A 23,884-nucleotide genomic window follows, 5' to 3' on the forward strand; every position below is an offset into this window, starting at 1 on the left:
GAACAATGCATCACGATAACAAACCTCAGATGTCAGCCGTCACGCGCAGACCCAGAAAGGCTTCGATCAACGGTACCTACCAGTATTGGCTTTACCGAAACTGGCATATAGACTCGGAAGATGGCGGATGATAGTTCAGGTTGTTGTTTTGGGCAAACGGCTCGAACCAGGTACACGAAAGTTCGCCGTAGGCACCCAAGTACGTGGCCATCGCCTCTAGTGCATTCTACCTGCGACTCCCCTGCAACTTCCAATCCAACGCCTTTTCTCCCTTTGAACAATCTCAACAATAGGACAAGGACAAAGAGTCAGCAACATAAAGTTTTACATGTGCCTAGCAGCCACAGGTTTGCCTTTCCAAGACCTCATCCAAGAATGTCCCATGTGTGGGCACTTTTTCGCGTATTGCTGTAAATGCACCAGACGATCTGCCCGTGACTCTCAATACGAAGAAACACCCCAGCCCTGCGATCATACCCGCATCATTTTCACTGACGGCGCGTGTACAAATAACGGAGAGCCTACAGCCAAATCCGGAATCGGCATAGCTTATAGCAGTGATACTGAAGGTCAGCTGTCTATATCCATTGACAAAGTGCTAGTCGACTTTCCGGCTGGATCAAACCAACGAGCGGAACTCATCGCGGTGACGCTGGGACTGGATTGTGGTGACCGATTCAGGGTATGTTGGTAAAGGAATAACCGTATGGTTTCCAACTTGGAATGTATGTATCTTGCGGCAATTAGGCGTGGGCGCTAAGGAGAGTTTTGTGGCTGATTGTGTAGCGACATAATTAGCAGACGTCTCAAGGAAAGAAACCTGCAAATTTGGATCTGTTCTTAAGATTTGATGCCTTGGTCACAGAGCTCGAGGCAAAGATCACCAAGTTAAGTAGCCATCAACGAGAACATGAGTGCATACGAGGCCGAATATGATCTAGGTTAGATTTTGCTATGTCCCGAGGAAGCACAATCACTTAGCTGATCGTCTTGCAAAAACCGCTGCAGTCGATGGCACTGTAGCTATGACATTGGATTTTTAGACGTCATGCGAATATGAACGGGGGGTTTTTTTTTCTATTTTCGTATGTATTGTAGATGTCAGCTTGTACAGAAAGCAAGATCGAAGGGATGCTAGCTCTAACAGATCACCATGGTCATCTTTGTCAAAGGTTCGACGCATCTCATTGTTGTTGGCGCACAATGCGATCACCGCCGCCTGGTCTCAAGTACATTGTGCATCACGCTACAATTTTCTTGAAAAGAAAATAGACGTGGCTCAAGACATGCGCATTGTAATGGTTCTGCTATCTTTGTCCTATCGCAGTACCAACAATGTGATGACACAGATTATCAGGTCTGTTCCATCATAAAGAGAATTTCGTGTGATCGATTCTTTCCCACGCCCAACACCCAAGTGTTCGAGTACCCTCTGAGGAGATACATTTTTACTCAGTGATAGACGCCTTAAAACCACAGGATATCCAATAGCTTGTTATCCTTAGCCAATCAATACGATGTGTTTCGAAAATCGCGGCTACAACAAGCTCTTCTTCGCGCATGGTAAACGCACACAGCGCACCACAGAAGAGCTTTGGCCACACTTATTTCCGGGTTTGCCTGTTCCAGACTGGTGGCTTCATTATGTTGGCGTGGACAGGCTAAAAGTCTGCCGGTGTAGCCATCCTGCACGACATCGGGAGAAAACTTTCCGTCTTTGCAAAGAATGGCCAGAACTAGAAGCAAGCTTAAATTTCTACATGGAACGCATGAAATACAAGACATGTACAGTAGCTGAGTATTTGGATTACCAGCTAAAACGCGAAAAGTTGTGGGAAAGCGCTGGCGTATATATCCGCTCTTTCCACTGGGCGGATTCTGCAAGGATGTTCGTGTGCCGTTGTGCCGAAAGTACTTGTTACAAGCATGGTATTCCCAAGGACACAGTGCAATTGGAGCAATGTGCAGAATATTTTCTTCTTCATCGAGATGAAATAACGGTGTCGCAAGACAAGTGGGAGTGTTATGATCAAGATTTGCCACCCCCTTACTCACCCAATGCACAATCCCAGTCGAAATATTCTCATCAGCAATACCAACGTCCAAACCAGAATGGGCATACTAGCAAGGCATCTCGGAGGATTCCCAAGTCGGAAATGGGAATGCGCGGCAATGCGGAGCCACTGACACCTCGCTTCGTTGGGCCGCACAAAGATGGCGCGGCAACACAGCAAGAGTCAGAGATGCCTCCCCAAGTTTGGCAGCATGCCCGCCCCTCTTTGTGGAAACATCCTGATGGTATCTCTTCATCAGCAAGCACACCCTTGGGTTCGTCGTTTTTCGTTCCATCGGAGGAGCCTTGTGTACCAGCAACTGCTCCACTCGAAAACCGACCCGCTCCTTGGAATGGCTCGGATTCCGGCTATTTATCTACAACCCAACATCAAGGACAACGAGTTGAAAGCGTTAGAGGCATGCACAGTCGTTCCAAAAGCCATGAGCCAGATCATACCCGGGCGGATAGTGGTTTTGACATGCGCTCAATGCATAGTGGCCTAGGAACTATACCAGTTAGTAAGTCATCCACAAGCAGCTCTCAAAGCTCTTCGAAGATCGAGCCAAGCAAGAGTATTCCGAATTCACAAAACTGCGAGGATGGTGCGGATGTTTATACTCCTACCACTGATCGATATTTTAGCATCGCCGACGAGGATGAAACTAACACCAGCGCAGTGTATGTCAAGTATGCAGGCCAGAGGCGATCTACACCATTTTCTAACGCTAGCTCACAATCGCTACCATTTTTTTACGAAAATTACTTGAGCGACAACAGTCACAAAGAAGCAGTCCAGACAGATATTGCAGAACTATCGCCAGAAACCTACTACCATGGCGATAAGCATGCTGTTCCTGCTGGTCATGATAATCAAAACAAGGGATCGAATGTCCATACTACCGGCGAGCTTCCTGCCGAGACTCCCGCAGCAGAGTTGCCGACACATGCGCCGCGCCAACGACACACACCAACGCTGAATGCCCTCGAGGGCCGCGACCGGGGCACTGTCCCCGAGATGGAGGCAAAGACGACCGACTCGAATTTTAAAGGTGAGAAAGTACCGGTCTGCATGTCTGGTTACACTTACAACTCTGGATTAATAGACTCACTCCTCGAACAGGTTTCGTATCTGGGCTCTTCTACGACCCTTGATCATGACGAACAACTGCTACATGCCGCTGATTCGACTCCCGGAGTCTCTGAATCTTTTCAGCATTGTGAAGAGCCGCGTATAAATTTGATGTCTGTTTTCCAATCTAATCTAACGTTGGCGGAGCGCATCGGGCAAGATCTAATGGCGATCTTCGGTACGCAACGCACGCCCTTGAAAGAGGAGATTGCAATCGAGTTTCCCCATCGCAGTGATGCATTCAAGTGCTCGTCGGAAGAAGAGTTGGCGGTTACGCAGCTCGCTCTGATCAAGGATCACGTCGGGATTAATGCAGAAGAGGTGTTCAGTCGCTGGAATGCCGATGACGCTACGCCTAACTGGAACGCAGGTGTGATCCAACCTGCTGTTAAAATCTTCATGGGATGGAATCGCTCGTTTCGTACCCTCTTCTCCATGTCTCAAGAGTCGTTTCTTCGAGTCGTTGCTTGGGGAGAGCTAGTGCGCTTGATGAACCAGTCTTGGACGATGATGCAGCGCCAACCGGGCGAGAAGGTCATGTTTAGCCAGCTCGGGCAGGTGCATTGTCGGTTCTTCAAGGCCAAGGCTATTTATGACAAGGAGAAGACAGACTGGAAGATTAGTCGCTTTGAGGCGCTGGGCTGTGATATGATTGCGGCGTACCTTGTAACGATGACGATAGAAATTGGAAGAAACACATAGAAGGCGATTATGAGTAGGAGATTGTTTCAGAAGTGGGTGGTTTGACCCGCAAGGTCAGGAAGTTGTGTACTAGAGGATAATATGTCAAAAGAGATCAAACTTCACCAAAATTTGTATTTTCATGATACCAAAACATCAGCAGCTTGTTGCTTGGTCTGCATATGGAAGAAGTGCAGTATTGCCATATGTTAAGAATATTTTCACATCCTCAAGTAACGAATATTCAAGCGTTGATAGAAATACAAAAGCTTGTTGCGCGTTGTTGCCACATGCCCCTTCGACCAAAGTCATGATGAATCATGGCGATTTTCTAGCCAATGGATCAACTTGGCCATCTTACCCTCATGCAAATCCTGGCGACATGCATTACTGTACACGTGCTGGAAAAGGCCCGATAGCTTTGTGAAGCTCAACTCGCAGCCTGGACATCGAAATGGGTATACGCGTCCATACTTCGCTTCTAGATCAACGCGCTCGAGTAGTTCCTGGCGATATTCCCGTTCAAGGTACGCCTTCCACTGGAAACACATGGCAGCGGACTGGTTTAAATCACGTATGTTGATTCCGGAAGCGCACGTAGCGGCCTCGAGATGAATAATCATGGCGGGATATGTGGGGAACTTCCTATAGCAGCCATAACATTCAATTGTTCGCTCCAGATGTGTCATTTCATGCTGCGCACCCTGTCAATGTTAATCCGGCCAAGATTCAATTCAGCTCACATGTTCAAGGTTGCTCGGAGTTTGAAAATGCGTCTCACAGAGCCCGCAAACATTCTCGTCCTCCAGATGATCGAGGTACTCCTGTGATTCCCATTCCCAGATACGCCCTCTCCCATTGTTGCAGCCACGGCAAACCGCCGCGTGTCTTGTTTGGCCGTGATGTATGAACAAGTCCGCGCGAGTTGCTCCAACAAAGTCGCAGGAATCACATGGATGGTGGCCCGAGGCGTCACGGCGGTGTTGTCGCAGCGCGTATTGGTTTGAAAACTCCCTGTTGCAGCGGGTACACCGGAAGTTGGAGCTGGTGTTGTCAGCTCACCCAGACGATAGCAAAGCCTAAATATACGTAGGACGGACCCGTCGCTATCACCATCCGACCAGAACATGGCGCGCTCACAGAGGGCCCAAACACGATGTGCTGTTATTATTGGGAATAGTGGGAGGGGAATAGTGGAGTGGTCCGTGAATCATGCACCCACTCGCACCCTTATTATCAGCGCGCTAGGCTACTTTAAGGTTGCGGTATGCACAGGCACGACGGCCCCACAACATTGATGGTTACCAATGTCATGGCCACGGACCGGCCTGAGTGCATCTCGACACATGGCAAGTGTTTTCTTTTGGGATGCAACTTGGTGTTGTCACGTTGACTTACAGGAGAGGGCCTTTTACCAATTAACCCTTTGCGCTCAGTGCTTGTCACGTGACATGCTCAATCCATATGTGTCCACAAAGGCATGACGTTACTTGCAGTGGTTTACACACACTGCACAGCTATTTATTGTTCATTCACAAGAATGGTCAAATTTTTTTTCTAGTGGTCTGGGTGAATGCAGGAAAAACACGGACGATCCAAGCTCGAAAGAGCAACACTGCTATGTAGTTCCGAGGCACAAGGCGGTGGTAACATGGAATAATTGGGATGCGCATATGAGGAGTCTCATGAGCAAGACGTTGTATGAAAGAGACAGATGATGGCAATGGAAATGCTTCTCATATGTATCGTCAACCTTTGTGTAATGTGAGCGATGACGCAGTGTTCCTGACGAATCCCAATTCACGCACTCTGTCCACGTTTTTGCTATTCCGGTTCGACAGAGTTCTACTCGCGACAGCAATGTGGCGCCAAAGCCACATGATCAAAACAGATGTTTTTGTGGATTTCTCGTCTTAACCGTGGTTCGCGTGCCCATAGCACTTACTTTGAGCCAGTGAAGATGAAAGCATTTGCAAATCCGATCACTCTCACATCTATCGCTACAAGCGATATTCATGGCCTATCCAACGAGCGGGTGGAAGACCGTGGGCAGTGAAAGATGATTGCACGGCCTCCCAGGTAGTGAAAGTGAGTATAAAATGAGAAGCTCGTTGCTCTCTTCTCGATACCAGACCAAAACAACTCCATCACAGCCACAACTTTCGTCCATCAACACCCAGAGTGAATACCATCATCACTGAAACCGCAGAAGAGATACCCTCATTCGATCCGACACGGCCATATTTCCTCTCAAGCTACAATCATCGCTTCCCTTCAATCGCACTCAAGGCAAAATCATCACTTCAAACTCGACTACACTCAAGTCGCTTCCTTTCGCTCAAGAACCGGGCAAAATGTCCTTCTTTATCCAACACCAAACAACACAATACACGGCTTACTCGGGAAGGGCGATACAACCCACTCCATACCAACCTTACCACCCACCTTGCTCGTTCGCCCCACAAGTTTCGTTGGGTGATGCCCAAGGTTGGTTAAAAGAATCAGCCCCGGACTTGATGAATGAACATCCGACATCGATCGTGCCTGGGATCGACCCCAACCAGCTTTTCCTCATTTCCAAAAATGTCAAGGGTGTATATACACCAAAAGACTTGTGGAATGTTCGGTATTTGTCGCCTGCGGAGCGATACGAGCTTTATGTCTCTTTCGGGGTATTCGGCCGCACGATGCAAAGTCATGAGCCTGGCTCTCCAGAATATACTAGTGCTTTTGATCTTATCAAAGAAATGAGCCAAGAGATTGCCCAAAAGGAGGCACAGTGGTATGCTCAATTTGCAGATAAGCGGAGAGGGACTCGTGAGCAGCAGACCAAGCGATTCAAAGACATTGTGGTAGAACAGATGCACGCAGTTGACATTCGATCTGCTCCTCAGGCAAGCAGCGCCTCTTCTTCAACGCATGTTGCCTTAGCAGGAAAGCAGCCGGGTGCGGATAACGACACTGCGATTATCATTGACGATGAGCAAGACAGCTCTCCAAGACCATCGCGCGGGCAGAAGCGCCGTGCGCCGGGGCCAGAAGCTGGGGAAGACTGCCGAACCGCCAAACGAGTTTCACCAGAATTGGACGAGTCAGTGAGACTGGAAAGAGAGGCGAAAGCTAAGGCGGAACACCAGCGATATCTCGCCCAAAAGGAGTTTGTTGACCGTATCTACCTTGATGGCGATCGCTCGCGAAAATCAACAGATCCCATATGGCAGAAGCTAGCCGCCTTCGATGCCTTTGAGGCCGCGAAGCAAATCCCTCTGCCAAAGAAGAAACGCCGACAGTCATCGCCCGAGGAAGATGAACCGAGATTGGCAGATCGAGACGGCCGCTTCCAGCTTCCATCCCGCGACCTGGCATCATACCCACTTAAGACACCAGACAGGTACATGTGTCTTCACGTGGACACGGGATGCGGAGGTAAAAAGGATTGCACTTGCCACAACCATGACTGTTGCCGCAACGGCTTTACTCTCCGCCAGCTCGAGGGCGCCGTCAAGCGCAAATACGAAAGGGTTTGTTCCAAGATTGAGGAACATGCTTTTATGCATGGCGATTTGGACCAGAGGTACAAGACGTGGGAGAATTGGTTCAGCAAGGTGATGCGGGATCGAGACTCGACTCGCGTCAAGGCTTGCATGCCACCACTGGAGTGGAAGCATGATCCGCGCATGGAAGGAGTGAATGCGGCTGCGCAGCGTGCGTCAGATCCTCGACAAGCTCCTGCCAAAAAAACCCGTTCAAAGCCTCGATCTGCGCTCGAGCGACTGCAAGTGAGGCAAAGGGAGGAGCAAGAGAGGCAGATAGAAGAAGCGATATCGCAGACGACGCAGAAGGTTGTCGGAGCGGCTGAAGAGAGTGGAAGCCAAGGAGGTGGACAAGCTTCCCCTGCTATATCCACGGAGGTGTATGAGGGGCGTCAGCAGCCAGATCGGGTTTCCCTTCAGGCCGAAGATGAGGAGGTTGAGCAGCAGAAGGCCGAGGAGCCAATCTTGACGCCTGGAGAGAACATGGCCGAAGATCACGGGGATGAAGGTACGGATGTCGCTTTGTTTGGCGAGCCACTGGACGAAGATGGCAACAATGGTTCCAATTTGAAACAAGCGAGTGGAGCTCCCCAAGGCGGACTCTTCGACGCTTCTGAGCTGGCAGACATCCTCAATCCTGCCGTGCCGGTTTCAGGGGACGGCTCTGATTTGGCAGCGCTGGGCGGCGACCCTCAAATGGGCATGTTCGACGCCTCCGAGCTGGCAGATTTTTCAAGCTTTGCCGCGCCGGTTGTGGGGGAGGAGGGGTTGGGTTTTGTGGAGCTGAGCGCAGGCTCCCAAGGCGGACTTTTCGACGCATCTGAGATGGCGGATATCTTCAATCCTGCTGTGCCAGTTTCGGGAGATGGCTTCAGTAATGATTTGTTTGAGGGCTTGTTCTAGGGGAGGAAGAAAAAGGGTGCCTCGGACGATTCTTGTACTCAGCATGTGTTAGTGTCACTAGGATGGTGGAGGTGTAGTCGAGCCAGCGACATTGGTATCGCACGTAATGTTACGACGCAGCAGTAATCTCTCAATACTATTCATGTTGCTCTTGAATCTTTGCTGGTGACGACGATGCATGGACATGATGTGTGATATCTAGGAGGGGAACCGCTCGCGTGACTAGCTTTGCCATGGTTATTCTTGCAGCCAGTAGGAGCAGCAGGCACGGCTGGTGCGGAACAGCCCATGGGTGGGGTGATGGGATTGGACTCGAAGAAGGACATGTCTGTATTCACAGCAGCTACTTGGTGTTGCATGTACGTGGGAAGTCGAGTTTGCCTCACCCCACAAAAAGCCACATGGTTGGCGGCGACGCTAGCCAGCGGGCCATGCGAGTCTGTGCGTCAACGCGTCATGCTGTCGTGATTGTATGTACAGTGGACACCATGCCCACCCACCACTCCACACCCTAGTCTACACGTACACCTCTTTATCCGCCTTTCTCGCCCTGTGTGTATACAGTGCACTGCGTCCCGGCCTATCCTGGTTTTGACCGTCTTACTCCAACTACACGCAAGCCGATCACAAGTCACACCCCCTACGTTGTGCCACACGATCCGATATCCGATACCGCACGCTGGCCATCAGCTCCGCACAGGGTAAGCAGCCCAAAGGAGCAGGTAATTGTTATTTTTACAGATTGGCGAGACCATCTCGATCTTGCATAGCAATTGTATTCGTCGGCCGGGAGCACCAATCTTGTTTAGCACTGGCGCAGCTAGGCAAAGGTGGGAAGGTGATATCCAGGCGTTCCCAAGAGGGAGTGTACCAAGCTCCGTACCGGACCGGGTGTACCGTTGCATTACCACCAATTGGAGATAGCTGCTCGCATCATACCTCAAACGGAACAAAACCAATATCTCGAAGCCCTTCCCTCTGGGCTGTGGTACATGGTGTTGGAGTAGCCTGTGCGTAGTTAACCTCCAACCTCGGCCTGAATAGCAATTCATCAATCGCTGCCACCTTCTTCACATCGTGCCAGCACAGAGGTACCATACTCCAGTACCTCCCGCTTTCTGGACTGATGGATTCACCCATATCCGGGGACCAGATTTCAGTCCCACAGACAATGACACCCCCATTGCTGAGACTCCCTGCCGAGCTCTTGCAACAAATCCTCGGTCACCTGTGTCTTTCAGACCTCCTCTCGGTAGGTCTGGTAAGCCGGGCGTTGCAAGAGCACACAAACCAGGACATTCTTTGGCAGCGACTGGTCCAGGCGGAGATTCCAGGGCCTGCTGTGTCCAAGCCAGCGCATCGGACCTGGCGGGAACTGTTCAAGGAGCACCACCCCTACTGGTTTATTGCTGGGAACAAATTGTGGTTCGCGGACAACGTGCACACTGGGAAGCTCATTGTAGCGCGCTATGATCATCGACTCAATGCAATTGAAGCATATGAACTTGTTGCCGAACGCCGGATACCCGAGTCTCTGTCGTGGGACCAGCATCCAGATGCGATTATCCATACCTTTAGTCCTCGAGTGCAGTTGGATCTGAATGTGCCCGTAGTCCGACTGAACAGCAGCGCATATGAAGAAGCAATCGGACGCATGGGTCACCGACTGCAGAAGGAGATACCAATGAACTTGTCCCGACACACAGTACTGCGCTCACACCTGCTGCTGACCAGACCCTGGCCCGAGACTATCACGACAGAAGCGACACCTGTATGGCCTCCACTCACAGTGCCCAGTGTTCATCGCACTCGCAACGACCAGTCGCCTTCTGGCTTCACGCAATCTGGACATAAGCCTAGTTTACTCAATCAGCTGTCTACTTCGACATTTAGGTTGCGCAAGTGGATGCAGTTTGCGACTCAATCAATAAGATTCAACATGCGAATTGGCGAGAACATTTCAACATGGGCGACACTGCCCCAGGAGTGCTACACTCCGACTCGACAAAAGCCATGGCAGGGCATCTGGTGCGGCGATTATGCCGGGCATGGTTGCGAGTTCCTGGTCGTCATGCAGCCTGATAATCCAAGACCCCTTCCAGAACGAGCCGAGTGGGCTCTGCTAGCAGCGGAGCGCGAGGAGAGTGTAAGCAGCGAGGGATCATGGACTACTGCACCTACCGACGCAGCGCATTCCGACGACGAAGACGCTCCGATGGAAACTGTCGATGATCTGGAAGACAGTGTGGCAACTCTGCAACAGTCGTACCACGAACGGGCGTCGGAAAGTCGCGGCCAAGGTGACGCACGACATGACGGCGATGCAGTCTACCAAGGCCGGATTGAAGCGGTCAAGTTAACGGGTGACCCAAACATACCAAGAGGAGAGTATACGTTCATTGCGCCTGACATTGGCCCCAGCGGGCTGTTGAGGGTGGCCAGCGAGGAAATCTTTCAAGGCGCGCGAATAGTGCGGAGTGTAGGACATATTGCAGCGACGGGATTTCGAGATGGTAGGTTGTTGCAACTGCAAAATGACTGTTGCCGATTGCTAACTAGTGGCCAGATAACTACATGGCATCGCAGCTGATTCTGATATCTCATGATCGGATCGCGCAGTACTGGGAGACGTTTGGTCACGTGTCGTTTTATGAGCGAGTAGACATTGATTCATTCACGAGGGTTTAACGGTAGGGCTATGGAGTGTAGGTTTGAGCGAGTCTCTATACTAGCGCTTCTTTGGTGTTTCCATGCTTCGAACCGTGTTGGCGTGTCCCGAGTGTGTCTGGTGTTGGCGGGTTCTGGGCGCCGTGGAGTGCGGAGGATGTGATGATCTGCGAGGCAGACGAGCCCATGCCGCATTTGGACTAGCGCGTCGATCCCTGGCCATGCACCCTTGGAACGTCATCATCCATCACCAAAATTTGGGCGGCGCCGAAAGCGCGGGCGGCATTTCACCATCGCAGCTTTCCTTCTCAGCCATACCCGCCATTTTTGTCATTGTTCATCACTCACCGGGTCATCCATCTTTTCGCACTCGAATCAGAAGAAAAAAAATCCAAACAAACGTCTTTGCACATCCACGAATATACCAGACGACATGACGAGCCACGAGCAGTACATGCTGCGCGTAACGGCAGGGCCGACATACGATGTGTCCAAGCATGAGCCTGTGCCTGTGAATCGCGAGAAGCCAGTGAGCATATCGTCGGACCTTATTGACGCGAAAGTGCACATGCGCATCAAGGACTATCGCGGTACATTTGCCCCTCATGCCCCGCCCATCAGCGACTAAACTCACACTTCAAAGGACTACCAGAAGGCTCGCCATCGACGTCACCATACTTTTCCACGCCCCAGCACCCATACGACCGGTACTCGATATCGTTTTCCTTTAGCCCGAAGCAGGACATTGCAGGCGACAAGCTCGTGTTTGGAAACGACTTTGATCACCCGATTCGCGATCGTCTACCGCCCCTGTTTGACAAGGCGTTTGGCATAGTCAAGTGGTGGATTGACCCCGGCCTGGATGGCGATGTATACGCGGACGAGCCGTATCTGTACGGTGCCCTGCTTTCATCCATCAACGTCTTTCGCATTGGTAGTAAGAAGGACGAACAATGCGAAGACAAGAGCGGCTCAGAGGACGAGGTCGTTGTCTACGAAGAGGGCGCAGATGGCGACGGCGCTACGGTCAGGAAGGAAAAGGGCATACCTGATAAGGCGGGCGCCCGGCAGAAGTTTTTCCTCAGTGAGCAAAATCGCAAGGACTTCACCTTTGAAGCAGGCAGGGAGTACCAGTGCGACTTTTTCAACCCGTATCTGGATTTCAACGAGTTTGCGCTCAAGATTGGGTACGGATTGCCGAATATTTCCATGATCAGGCATTGGGACGGACAACCGTTGCGGTAAGTGCCTCCTTTCCCACAGCCATTTGGATTTATTGTTCCGGAACGTAATCACACGTCACTGGTTTGTTTGGATCGGAACGAGGAGCTGACGCGACCATTCACTAATCAGTTCGCACACACTTAGGTATGTGCTCAAGAACCGCGAAACCAACCAGGAGCTCTTTGTCGTGGTCATCGAGCTGCTGCCCACGGAGCAGGCCAAGAAGGAGGGCGTCGAGGATGCGGAGCAAAGGTTTGCACAAGTCCATGGTGAAGAGGGAGAGAAGGAGACGGGAAAAGCCAGCAAAGACGATGAGCTGGACTAGGACATGACGCAGTCATGCATGATGCGCAGCGTGTCTTGGGGGGTATGCATCAGCGCGGCGTTATGGGATGGGAATGTATGATAGATATACACGGCTATGACTGGTTTGGGTTGGGATGGAATTGCCAAGGGCGGTGTTTTGTATGTGGTATTACTCGTGTTACTACTACAGCGAATGAGACTGGCCCTTCCCCCACGGGGTACGAGCGTCGCTGGGTGTACCCGCTGTCCAATCAACAGCCGGGTCAAGGGCACCGCCTTAAAAAATCCACAAAGTGACGAGTGATTGAAATCGGTAATTCTTTGGCGTATTGTCACAGTAGGCCATCTTCTGTGTCCCAGGTTGATCTTCTCACCTCCTCGACCACACAAGTCCTGTTGCAGTGCGCATGCCGCGGAGAGCACGGATAAACCCGGGGCTCCGAAGTTCGGCGGACTGCAACTGCAACCCCAAAAATTTCCAGCCGCATAACATCGACTGCTTTTGTGTCACAGCTTCACAATGGCCGCACGCACGCTGAGGATTGGTAAGAAGTTCCCATAGAGCACCCCGAAAAAAACATTGAGCCTGGCTTGCAGAAGCCAATTGGTGCTTCTTCTCCCCCACAACATTGTCTACAGCAACACCAATTGCTTCCTCACTCGCTCACAAACCTCCACAGGCCTCATTCCCGGTGACGGCATTGGCCGCGAAGTCATCCCCGCCGGCCGTCGCATTCTCGAGGCCCTGCCCTCATCTCTGGGCCTCAAGTTTTCCTTCTCGCACCACGAGGCGGGCTGGGAGACATTCCAGAAAACGGGCGCTGCTCTGCCCGACAAGACGGTCGAGGCGCTCAAGTCCGACTGCGATGGCGCCCTCTTTGGCGCCGTCAGCTCGCCCACGGTCCAGACCAAGGGCTACTCAAGCCCCATTGTGGCGCTGAGGAAGAAGATGAAGCTTTACGCCAACGTGCGTCCCGTCAAGAGCGTTCGGGGAGGTCTGCGCGACGTAGACCTGGTCATTGTGCGCGAGAACACCGAGGACCTTTATGTCAAGGAGGAGAAGACATACACTGCCCCTGACGGCTCCAAAATTGCTGAGGCTATCAAGCGCATCTCCGAGACAGCCTCGTTCAACATTGCCGCCATGGCCGGCGACATTGCCCTGCGAAGGCAGCGTGTCCGCGATGCTGGTGGCAACTCCATCCACTCCCGCCCGCTCGTCACAATCACCCACAAATCCAACGTTCTGTCTCAGACAGACGGCCTTTTCCGCGAGACCTCGCGCCGCGCTCTGCAAGATGCAAAGTACCAAATGGTTGGCGTTGAGGAGCAGATTGTCGACTCCATGGTCTACAAGCTATTCCGTCAACCCCAAGACTACGACGTCATTGTCGCACCCAACCTCTACGGTGACATTTTGTCCGACGGTGCTGCCGCCTTGGTCGGCTCCCTCGGTCTTGTTCCCTCTGCCAACGTTGGTAAGGACTTTGTCATCGGTGAGCCCTGCCATGGCTCTGCCCCCGACATTGAGGGCCAGGGCATTGCCAACCCAATTGCTACCATCCGATCTACTGCGCTCATGCTCGAGTTCATTGGTGAGGAAGAGGCCGCCGCCAAGATTTACTCTGCTGTCGATGCAAATCTTGAGGAGGGTAAGCTCTTGAGTCCAGACATGGGCGGCAAGGCAAAGACGGATGAGATTATTGAGGATATCTGCAAGAGGCTGTAAACCTATGATTTTTGGCTAACAGCTTAGCGCACCATGTTCTGGTTTGGTGCAACCCCTTATTGGTTAAGTGAAAGCTTGATTGGGCCGCTTAGCTTACAAGTTCGGTTAATTATAGTTTATAAATTAATTGGTCCGGAAGCTTCGGGAACAGGGGGCACGTTAGCAACGGGCCATGCGACCCCTTCTGGTGATTTTCTTACACTTGCCCGCAGAATTATCCTTGGGGTTTACTAACGCTACCGATATTTATAGTGATATCCCTGTTATAGCTCGAGTGTTTCTGTAGTTCTTCTAACTCGTTTCCAACTGCATGCCCGTTGCTGACAACTTCATCAATCCTACAAGCAAAGCCATTACGATTACGATTACAGATACACTATTAGAGAGCACAATCAATACAACTAAGCTCTGGACATGGGGAAATAATCACTCTGTGTTCCTTGAAAATCCTACTAAACCCAACTACATAGATTGGTCCATGTGGACTTGCTGTGATTCCCATCAAGGATATCCCTGTAAGCTTACTTACAAACGCCGGTAGTGTGCGGTACTTCAACGGAGATTACATGTTCATTTCGAAAAATTGTTGCTAAAACTTTAAGAAACTAATCGCAATGTCCTTCCTTTCTTGGAATGCTGTTAATGCTCGGTATAGTACAACGTATGTTGTAGTTTATGCGTTTCGAGAGACACAAACTTATAAGGACTCATCTTTCTCCGGCATTAATTCATCCTCATACTGAACAGCATATCTCACTCCACGTTCTCTTCGCCTTATTGTAATCTCTGGTCACTTGCTCAGTCCACAGTTTTCTCAAGATATCCATAATGTACGCCTCCACTATCGTTCTTGTCCTGGCCGGCGCCGCCAGCATCTTTGCCGCCCCTGCATCCGACAGTCCTGTAGTTCAAGCCGCAGCCGCAGCCGCAGCCGCAGCTCCAGCCGTTCCTTCCGGCAGCTGCCCACAATGGCCTGGCATCTATGGCGAGGCTGGCAGTAGTTACTGCTGCGTATACAGCGGTGGTCCCGTAAGTCTTCATCTCCTCATAACTAATATCCACCTCAAAAGCAAAAGCTAACAGATTCATCCCCTTAATCATAGACCTCATGCTGCATTATCAGCAACGGCCCGAACAGCGTGTACGTACCCGAGATTAATTACACGTTCCAATCTTGCCAGTCCATCTGGTTTGCGACCTACAACAATTTCGTCACATTCAGCCAATGCAATATTCCCGGAGTCACCCCTACTGGGCCTTGCCAAGGTGTCCCCCAAACTATTGGGGATCTGACATCGTAGAATTGTTATCTATCTTGTGTAAATTTGAGATGGGAATAGGTCGGATGCATGGTAGTTGGATTTGATTGTTTAACACACATGTACTGTGGTCGAGTAAGCAGGGCGTAATGCTGGTGGAAAGGCCCGAATGGTATTCAGGCGAGGATATAAGAAAAAACAACAACCATTAGATACATAACCTATTTTCAAGTCTGAAGACCTTTCAGACTTGAACAATACAATCCTTTTATGCATCGAACACACGCGCAGATGGAGGTGCACAACACTCCACGACAGTACAAATTCTGTTTCTCATTTCCAATATTGACACCACGTTACTCTATCAGATGCTCTTCCATGAATGATGAAGTGAATACGTAGCTAAGCGGCAATTGCAAGCAATGGCTATTGTAGTGACAAAACACGATATTCAAGGCGCCCGCACGTTCATCTCCGCTTCTACCTGGCGAATGAGCCTCTGAGCCTCGGCAACCTTCCCCTCCATATCTTCCATTGCGTTTTGTACCTTGTCCCTGAAATCTGGATCGTGTTCACTGCCCAGCACTGCATTGCTCTCTCGCAACACCTTCAGACCCCTTTCAATCTGAGTAATCTGGTCTGATAGCACATTTTGCATGCTATCCTGCAGTTCCCCTGCGAGACGTGCAAAATCAGCCCTGCATGCTTTTCGCATGTCCACGAACAACGCCTCGGAGCCGAATCGTCCAGTGATTAACGCCCGTTTTTTGGCTGTGCACCCCTTGCCTAGAGCTACACATCAGGGCTGTACTACAAAAAGATTCTGTTGATAAAATTTGCACTTACCATGTTTACTGTTGGCTTCGTAATACGTCTCCTTCATGCACTCTCCTACGAACGCCGTTTTTAAAGAGCCAAGAGTATTCACTTTGAGTGTGGCCATCTCTGTCCAGAACCTTTCCTGGCTCTTCTCCACACCATCGAGTACAATGTCCCGGCGATGCCTCAGGGTCTTGCGGAGCCCCCGGATTGCAGAAGTGCGGCTTTGAACCCAAGACTCCCTGTTTTGTTGTTGAGGCAATGCCAAGATATATATATCCTCAAACAGTCTTTTTATGTCGTTGCTTAGCTTCCATAGCTCCTCTTCCAGAGTCTTAACAAAATCCTTCCAAACACATTTCATGTCTTTTTGCAACAAAGCAATCGCTTCTTCGTTCCAATTATGGTAGTCAACTGCTGGTGTAAAATGGTCCCCTTCATTGCGACAGAATGCAGAGTACGTAGGAGCACTCCACTAGTACTTGGTCAGCAGATATTCCGTCAAGTATCATCCATCCCCGGAGACGAAATACATACCCCACTCCATAATTTGCTGGCCTCTTCGGCATATTTGGACCACTCTGCAGCCGAGGAAACTTGAGAAAACGTTAATGAAGAGAGCAGATGTAGAATAAATCGCGTCGGAACGTACTCATACTATCTTCTATCGTCTCTTTGAACTTCTGTAGCAAGATACACGACATGCCCTTTGTGAAGATTTCCTCGTCCTCAAACTACGTGAAAAAGTCAGCGCAATCTTTATCTTGCCTCGAAACAGCTAAGCGAGAAGATTGGCTGCGTTGATGCGCCATGCGGCTATCAGCATGTGACAGTCAAGTAGTTTCGTACCTTGAGCAAGTATCCATCAATCCTGGGCAGAATTTCGCGAATTCTCTGTTGTTCCAACGTAGCATTGCTGCCTCCGGAATTCATCCATAGCTCCACCGAGCCAAGGAATGCTGGGAGTTCATGATCGATTAGCTGCCGAGAAATTCGGTAATGGCTCTCTGCAATGATACCAATGCAATGTCGTCGGAGATCTGGAATGCCGCTGACGTGGATCGCGGCAAGATGCACTGGGCCAGTCTCGGTACGATTGTTCTCGTACAGGTTGTTGCTCACACAGAATACCTTGGGGCGTTTTTCCTTTTCAAGCTCCCGGTATTTGTAGTGGAGTTTAGCAGTGACTGAAGCATTGCGGATCTGAATGAGCCGGTGGGGCAACTCGTGCTCTTTGCCCTTCCTGTATCTCTCCAACATACGTTGTTCAATTAATAACGCTTGGTACCCTTCACTCAAAGTGAGACTCTCGAAATCGGGAGCGAGCTCCTCTTTTTCAGCCAAAGCTTCTGCTATCTTTTTGACTTTGACCTGTATGCTGTCGATCTCACTTTGAAGCGCTCCAAGTTCATCCCTGTGTTCTGACCATTGAGACGCGGCATTTTTAGTATCCACGTCTTCGGACTTCGTGCATACTATGTCGACTTTAGAGAGGTTTGCATCTTGTGCTAGTTTGAAAATGTTATCGAGGCTTTTGTCGTCAGCAGCGCGTTGGATAGGTAGAACAGCGAAGATCTGGTCGCATTGTCGAATGTATCGCTCCGTAATCCGTGAACGCACAGGGTTGCTGTCGCGAAGACCGGGAACATCCGCTAAGGTGAGTCCTTTGCTCAGTATGACTGCTCTCAAGAATACTTTCATACTCTTGATCAAGGGCCACCGCATACCAGATTGTGAACTCGGGAACGAATTACCGGCCCCTGAAGTCAAAATGATCAGCCGATCAGCGCACTCTTGGAGCGTAGCAAAGGATTCCTCGTGTTTGGATTCTGGAAGCAGTTCTCGGACCCAAAGCATCATCTTCTCGATAGTAGGACTGAATCCTTCGCGTGAGAGGGCTTCGGGATCTTCTTTGAGATAACTCGTGAAAATGGCTTCAAAAGTTTGTCTCGCGAGATTGGCCTTCTGTACTAAAGCTTCCTTGTTCTCCTGCAGGTCTTCTTTGTTCTGCTGCCCTGATTCCAGGCTATCATGAGGGTCCTCTGTGTTTCGGTACGCGCTCAGGAGATCTTTAAATTGATGCTCCAGCTCATCTCGGTCGAAGTACTGGACCTGGATCTTATACTCATCACTGTCGTGATACACGTATTCTGTGACTGTACATGTACAAGCAGTACCATTACCACTCTGCACAATTCCGTGTTAGCAATCTTGTTTCAAAAGTTGGTACGATCTTGCTCACCGAATTTGCTAGGTTCGGCTTATCGAGTAGTGAGTTGATGAGGCTGCTCTTTCCTACTGCAGAATCACCAATCATACCAACAATGCGCGACGAGGGAAGCTCCTGACGCCCCAGATTCATGGCTTGTTGCTGGAGGCTGTGGACAGCTGACCCAACTTCCTGATGTATACTAGTACTAGACAAGACCTTGTTCATATTGGAGATACATGACATAACTCCCGAGAGTGCTTTTTGGAACTCATAGTGATAAAAGGGGTTACTGGGTGGCTCTTCGCATTCGACTTGGTATATCCTTTTAGAAGATGGGGATGGGCTATACATTGAGGGTGCGATGGATGGCATGGGGGTAGACTGCCGAGATTGAAGATGAAGGGCGCCCAAGCTTTCCACCACATCACCAGCTGCCAGATCGTTGTCTCGTGTTGGCGTGTAGAATGAAGTCTGAAATGAAGGATTTGGCGTTTGTAAACGGGAATACTGGTCTGCAGGCAGCGTGGAGGTCACTCTCAAGCTTTGTAGAGCCTTCATCTGCTCCCAAACAGTGTCCACCGTTGAGTGGCTTTGCGGGGTGTTCCATCGTGTTGGATTCGAGGGGCTTGGACTGACTTCGCGGCTGCTCAGAACAGAGTCCTCACACTCAACTGACGGAATTGGAACGTCGGCTTCGAAAAGAGATTTTGTAGATTCGCGAGAATGGAGGAAATTCTCTGCGATTAGCGCGCCGGGAAATGTAGTTCCAGAGCGAAAAACGAACATAGAAGGATGCAAAGACGCATCCTCTGCCCCCGACGAAGCTTTGGTCTTTGACGCAACGCTAGGCGAAGCCATGACGTCTTGATGCTCTACAGTCTGCTTCTTAGCGTTAGAACCTGGGCACCAAATGGAAATACGGGTGTGCACACCCACCTTAACATGCACAATATGGTGATTGGGCAATGTGTTGGATCATGCAACAATGATCGTTCTGAAGATATGGCGAGATTTATGGAGCCCTGCGGTCACTTTTATCATGTTCTCTCTAGGTACCAACACTTACCTGACACACTTGTATTGAAGTTCTGCACGATTGTGGCACAGTCAAAGAACCCTGCTACCAGAGAATCCATGGCGTATTCGCAGGCATATGAGACAGAAGTAATTTGCAATTGCATTGCCAAGCACCCCATGCCTTTCCATGCCACCAATGTGGTGTGTGGAATAGTCATTGCATGTCTGTGTGGTGTTCTCGCTAGTGTTTTGGCGGTCTTGTTTTGGAGAATGCTGGTGAAGGGTGGGTGAACAGTGCACACGATCCGTGTCTTAGAGGATGTTTCTCATTGCTGAGTACCGACGGTTCGTTGTTGCAAATAAACACATGGGGGAAGATGGAATTATTTTCGCTCAAGTCCGTGGGATCAGTAGGGATGATGGCAAATGCTCGAAGCGGGGAGTTTCTTCCGCTGAGTATGTATGTAGGAGTCCTTCGATTATCTATTCTCAGTCGTGTGCATCTTCATTTTGGCCTAGTATTGCGTCCGTACTATTTGCCGGGATTCCGGCTGGATGCTTAAAGGATCTGGAATCTTGCGACACTAAGTAGCCCGGGAGTGGTGCTGGTGGACTTAGCGGAGAAAGATTGGGCCCCTCGTCTCACTACGGCACGCAGCACGAGAGACGGGCCGCAGTGGAGAAGGATGGAGAAGCCATGCGACGGAGACGGAGACATGTTGCGGTTGCCTGGCATGTTTCGTTTCAATGTGGAGGTGGGTGGCATTGGGGGCTGCCAGGTGCCGCTCAGGCCATGATGGCATCGAAGCGAGCCACGGGATAGGCAGTATGCCCGGCTAAGGAGACTGCAAAACTAGATGACACCGAGACTTCACACGCGACTATCTAACTGCAAGGCTAGGATGAGAATCCTTGTGTGATACTAGCCACGTTTTACGTATTTGCGCTGGATAAGAAGCGCATGCGTGGGGGAAAGAGCCCCCTGATTGGGGCCGAAATCTGATAGCAAGTAATCTGCAAGCCTTGCCATGTTTCATGGTATGCAGTATGTGATAAAGACAGGAGTACATTAATCCCTCGGAGTAGTTGTGCCGTCGCCAGTCACCAAGGGATTTAATCTTGTACACAAACCAGCCCCCATATCTCGAAAAAGAAGGCCATGCAACACCCACGTGGCTGCAAGGTTCGTGTGTACGTTTTGGGCAAGACGGAACAGAAGAAGCAATTATCCGCCGATCACCATACATGACGTGTACGCCAATGTCATACAACTGCTGCCACAGATTCCTAGTTGCCTCTTGGCGTGACAGAAAACGGGAAACAACACTATGCGAAATGAGACTGGGAAGTCAATCTTGTGGAGAATCAAAGTCCTGAATAGTCCACAGCCGTGGAGTATCCTAGTAAGCCTTGTCCCGATTGGACTTCATTGTCGATTTCTTGGCATAGTAGTACCACCATCTCAAGCACACATTAGAACTTTCAGGCGTAAGATCAACCCTCGTATTTCCTTCTGCATCAACCCCATACTCAGCAAGCAACCATACGCCTTTGTTCGGTGGCCTGATCATCACCAGTCTTGTTTCTGCGTTGCGGCATTTTCCCCCTTTTCACGCAGTTACTCGTCTAGGGAATCGCTTAGGTAATGGAATACTTGACCGTTAAAACAAAACATCCCCCTTCTCTACAAAGCTCGATACTCGTCTTGCGGTATGATCAAATAACTCTACCCAATTGCGCATTGTGACTTGTCGTTTGCATGAGGCAATTATCGCTGCTGCGGGTATTTGTAACCGCAGGTTTCCCGATTCACGGCAGCAGAGGGTACATAAGCTGCCATGGATCACAGCAGAGGTTGATAGAAAATTTCAAAATCCTAGGGAACTTCTGTTAGCAACATCACTGCACTGAGTGTTCCAGTCTCCACAACCATCGGCTCATCGTTCAAAGACGGCCCCTCCAGTGTTCCATCGCCCTACCAATATCCGCAGAATCAGCTCACCCGAGCACCCTCATCCACCTCATTTGGGACTTGGGAATAGCCAATTCCGAAACACCAATGAGCACCTTGAAAGAAAACCTGGTATGCGCCGCCTTCAACGCTTTATTCTTCTTCCTCATGTATCGCGTCTTCAGCGCGCAAGTGGAATTGCTTGAAGGAAAAATGAAAGAATGGAGGGAAGAGATAAGAGAGCTCAAGAGAGACATCAGAGTGCACATGGGAGTTGTGCATGATGGAATAGGGGTGAGAGTGGGCGCTGGCAAATGTATTGGCGCTGCAGAGCGGAACGGGGCAATGAGGGATAGGTAGCGGGGCAGCAAGATGTAATGAGTGCGAAAGGTACACGAAAGAGTTTTGGACGTCTTGTTGTCTTTACAGCCGGCAGAAGCAATACACCGGCCTTTGTTTTCTTCTATCAATTCTTGGACATCATCAAGGGGACCAGGCGCCGCATGCCGTCTCAAACATGTACCAGTTCACCATATGGACACGCTTCTTCGTTAACTTGCATGGTGAAATTACTACTTCCATAACTCGTGTTCTGCCGGCGGAGGAATAACGCTGACCGTTTGATTTTTAAGAGCACAACAAACCGGAAACCCGATAGCCGATGTACAATACCCCATGCCAACGTACTGAAAACACGGAGATACCCCAACCAAAACAATGTGTAGTGTTTGTACGAAGAGAGAGAAAATCCTGAGGAGGAAAAAGGGTCAAAGCGAGGGATCTGACTCTCCACTAGAATCGGAATTTCGGTGTTCGTCACTGGAATTCAGATACTCATTGCGAGAGTGTGAACTACGGTCATCATGGCTTTGGATGGAATGGCCATCTTCGCGATCAGCAGACGCATGGTCGCTATCATCAGTACCATCATTGGCAGTTTGTGAATCTGGTATACGTGTGACGCGGGTATCGCCTCCCTTGAGAAACAAGACCTTGCGGCAAAAAGGGCAAGTAGTTGGGTGATTCTCTTCGTCCTTCCACCATAGAAGGGATGGCGGCGGAGCATCAACCAGCCTCTCAATCTCATCAATCTCATCGTCATCATATTTGCAGCATGCATCGCGGCAATTTGTGCGGCAGATGAATGGGACCAGGTAACTGATTCTGACTTCATCTTCCATGTCGTCATTGTCCATGTCGTCATCCATCAAGTGAAAATCCAACATTTCATCGTCGAGTTGCTCCACCTCGTACACTGACTGTGAAGGCGCGTTCTTGTGCACTTTGATGTTGACCGGGCGTAGGTAAGGACCTTTGCAACCTGGTGCATCCACCCCGTCAGGTGCCGTCGCACTACGGCTTTGCCGAAATTCTGCGTAGATCCTGGCCAACTCATTGGCGACCAGCACAGGAAATCGTTCCTTTAAGCGTTTCTGCTTTGCTGCCTCAAGTCAATCGTGGTGCGTGCGAAGATACTCCAGCCAGAGCTAATCCTGAACGTGAAAATGCTTACCCTGTTCTTTCAATTCATCAGAACCTCCAAGAAGCATCGTTGATGCATGAGAAGCCACGTTGTCATTTGTGCCCTCACTGCCAGCCGCCGATTCACTGGCATGTTGTGACGTTGCAAAGTCTGTTGCTGCAGACGAAACAAGGAAAAATGGCGGAAAACGCCCAAGAGAGGAAAGCCGTAGAATGTATTCGCCCACAATGAGGTTCGGATCCGTGTCCGGTACAGGTGATTGCCAGTGCACCAACACAGCGTTTTCCATTATTGTAACCTTGTCGCAATCTCCCACGCCAATGTATTCGCGTAATTGATCCATGATGGGACCCCACTATGGTCCAAAAAACTGATTTAAGCGACTGGTATCATAGAGATTATCAAGGAGACCTTTGAAGAGGTTGAAGTCGCCTAGGTATTGATTCATCGCTCCAGCGTAGCGATCTAGCTTCGAGATCAGGACGTTGCCTCTGGTCCTCGGGCGGAGTTCTAGTGGACGAAGAGAGAAGTCGATAATTAAGCGTTGGCCGAAATGTCTACGTGCGCATTGTTCGCCAAAGACATGAGTGCATCGTAATCTGACTGGCATCTCTGGGGTGCCCGATCCTGAATCTGGGGTCTCCCCATAACGCGTTTGGCAGAATATGCATTCTCTATCGTCATGCTCAACAGTCTCCAAAGGTACGGGAATCAGACTGTCTAAAAATGCTTGCTCGGTAGGGAATGTGTCCTTGTCTGGTGGGGGGAAATGAGGGGATTTTCTTTCGTCGCCCGATGATTCTTCTCTTGCCAGATCAAGGCTAGATATAGAGCCCGACGATCCCAGAGGGGAGGCACCCGATGTGGGTTCTGCCAACGACATTGCCACGATAATTCTGCTCCCAAAAACAGGCC

The 23,884-nt window shown here is 50.2% G+C and overlaps 10 protein-coding genes across 10 annotated transcripts; 6 read left to right on the top strand and 4 right to left on the bottom strand.

Annotated features, from left to right (window-relative positions):
- Window positions 1-328: 328 nt before the first annotated feature.
- PSV08DRAFT_372291 (uncharacterized protein) lies at window positions 329-1,043 on the top strand (the record flags this gene model as incomplete). The annotated part of the gene is made up of 3 exons (XM_066093218.1): window positions 329-682; window positions 802-887; window positions 947-1,043. 3 exons carry the CDS (start codon window positions 329-331, stop codon window positions 1,041-1,043), a joined length of 537 nt encoding a protein of 178 aa, XP_065948966.1.
- Window positions 1,044-1,517: 474 nt separating this feature from the next.
- On the top strand, window positions 1,518-3,887 carry PSV08DRAFT_372292 (uncharacterized protein; the record flags this gene model as incomplete). Its single annotated transcript, XM_014217318.1, has 2 exons — window positions 1,518-2,550; window positions 2,842-3,887. The coding sequence occupies 2 exons, from the start codon at window positions 1,518-1,520 to the stop codon at window positions 3,885-3,887; spliced, it is 2,079 nt and encodes a 692-aa protein (XP_014072793.1).
- Window positions 3,888-3,990: 103 nt separating this feature from the next.
- PSV08DRAFT_410751 (uncharacterized protein) lies at window positions 3,991-4,995 on the bottom strand (the record flags this gene model as incomplete). The annotated part of the gene is made up of 3 exons (XM_014217300.2): window positions 3,991-4,561; window positions 4,610-4,880; window positions 4,967-4,995. The coding sequence occupies 3 exons, from the start codon at window positions 4,993-4,995 to the stop codon at window positions 4,175-4,177; spliced, it is 687 nt and encodes a 228-aa protein (XP_014072775.1). The 3' UTR covers window positions 3,991-4,174.
- Window positions 4,996-6,220: 1,225 nt separating this feature from the next.
- PSV08DRAFT_182979 (uncharacterized protein) lies at window positions 6,221-8,302 on the top strand (the record flags this gene model as incomplete). Its single annotated transcript, XM_066091894.1, has 1 exon — window positions 6,221-8,302. One exon carries the CDS (start codon window positions 6,221-6,223, stop codon window positions 8,300-8,302), a length of 2,082 nt encoding a protein of 693 aa, XP_065948967.1.
- Window positions 8,303-9,390: 1,088 nt separating this feature from the next.
- PSV08DRAFT_226080 (uncharacterized protein) lies at window positions 9,391-11,046 on the top strand. The gene is made up of 2 exons (XM_014217316.2): window positions 9,391-10,815; window positions 10,869-11,046. The coding sequence occupies exons 1-2, from the start codon at window positions 9,429-9,431 to the stop codon at window positions 10,988-10,990; spliced, it is 1,509 nt and encodes a 502-aa protein (XP_014072791.2). The 5' UTR covers window positions 9,391-9,428; the 3' UTR covers window positions 10,991-11,046.
- Window positions 11,047-11,239: 193 nt separating this feature from the next.
- PSV08DRAFT_410753 (homoisocitrate dehydrogenase) lies at window positions 11,240-14,428 on the top strand. The gene is made up of 4 exons (XM_066093868.1): window positions 11,240-11,559; window positions 11,613-12,210; window positions 13,013-13,044; window positions 13,180-14,428. The coding sequence occupies exons 1-4, from the start codon at window positions 11,403-11,405 to the stop codon at window positions 14,226-14,228; spliced, it is 1,836 nt and encodes a 611-aa protein (XP_065948968.1). The 5' UTR covers window positions 11,240-11,402; the 3' UTR covers window positions 14,229-14,428.
- Window positions 14,429-15,056: 628 nt separating this feature from the next.
- Window positions 15,057-15,579, top strand: PSV08DRAFT_392931 (uncharacterized protein; the record flags this gene model as incomplete). The annotated part of the gene is made up of 2 exons (XM_014217314.2): window positions 15,057-15,257; window positions 15,332-15,579. 2 exons carry the CDS (start codon window positions 15,057-15,059, stop codon window positions 15,527-15,529), a joined length of 399 nt encoding a protein of 132 aa, XP_014072789.1. The 3' UTR covers window positions 15,530-15,579.
- Window positions 15,580-15,904: 325 nt separating this feature from the next.
- On the bottom strand, window positions 15,905-19,304 carry PSV08DRAFT_410754 (Dynamin family-domain-containing protein; the record flags this gene model as incomplete). The annotated part of the gene is made up of 4 exons (XM_014217313.1): window positions 15,905-16,273; window positions 16,334-16,776; window positions 17,214-18,493; window positions 18,549-19,304. 4 exons carry the CDS (start codon window positions 19,302-19,304, stop codon window positions 15,939-15,941), a joined length of 2,814 nt encoding a protein of 937 aa, XP_014072788.1. The 3' UTR covers window positions 15,905-15,938.
- A 2,949-nt stretch (window positions 19,305-22,253) lies between these two features.
- PSV08DRAFT_182690 (uncharacterized protein) lies at window positions 22,254-23,312 on the bottom strand (the record flags this gene model as incomplete). Its single annotated transcript, XM_014217312.1, has 2 exons — window positions 22,254-22,927; window positions 23,000-23,312. The coding sequence occupies 2 exons, from the start codon at window positions 23,310-23,312 to the stop codon at window positions 22,254-22,256; spliced, it is 987 nt and encodes a 328-aa protein (XP_014072787.1).
- A 12-nt stretch (window positions 23,313-23,324) lies between these two features.
- On the bottom strand, window positions 23,325-23,852 carry PSV08DRAFT_353142 (uncharacterized protein; the record flags this gene model as incomplete). Its single annotated transcript, XM_014217311.1, has 1 exon — window positions 23,325-23,852. One exon carries the CDS (start codon window positions 23,850-23,852, stop codon window positions 23,325-23,327), a length of 528 nt encoding a protein of 175 aa, XP_014072786.1.
- Window positions 23,853-23,884: the final 32 nt, after the last annotated feature.

Source organism: Bipolaris maydis, assembly GCF_028858645.1.
Source record: "Bipolaris maydis strain C4 unplaced genomic scaffold PSV08scaffold_9, whole genome shotgun sequence".
Lineage (NCBI taxonomy): Eukaryota > Fungi > Ascomycota > Dothideomycetes > Pleosporales > Pleosporaceae > Bipolaris > Bipolaris maydis.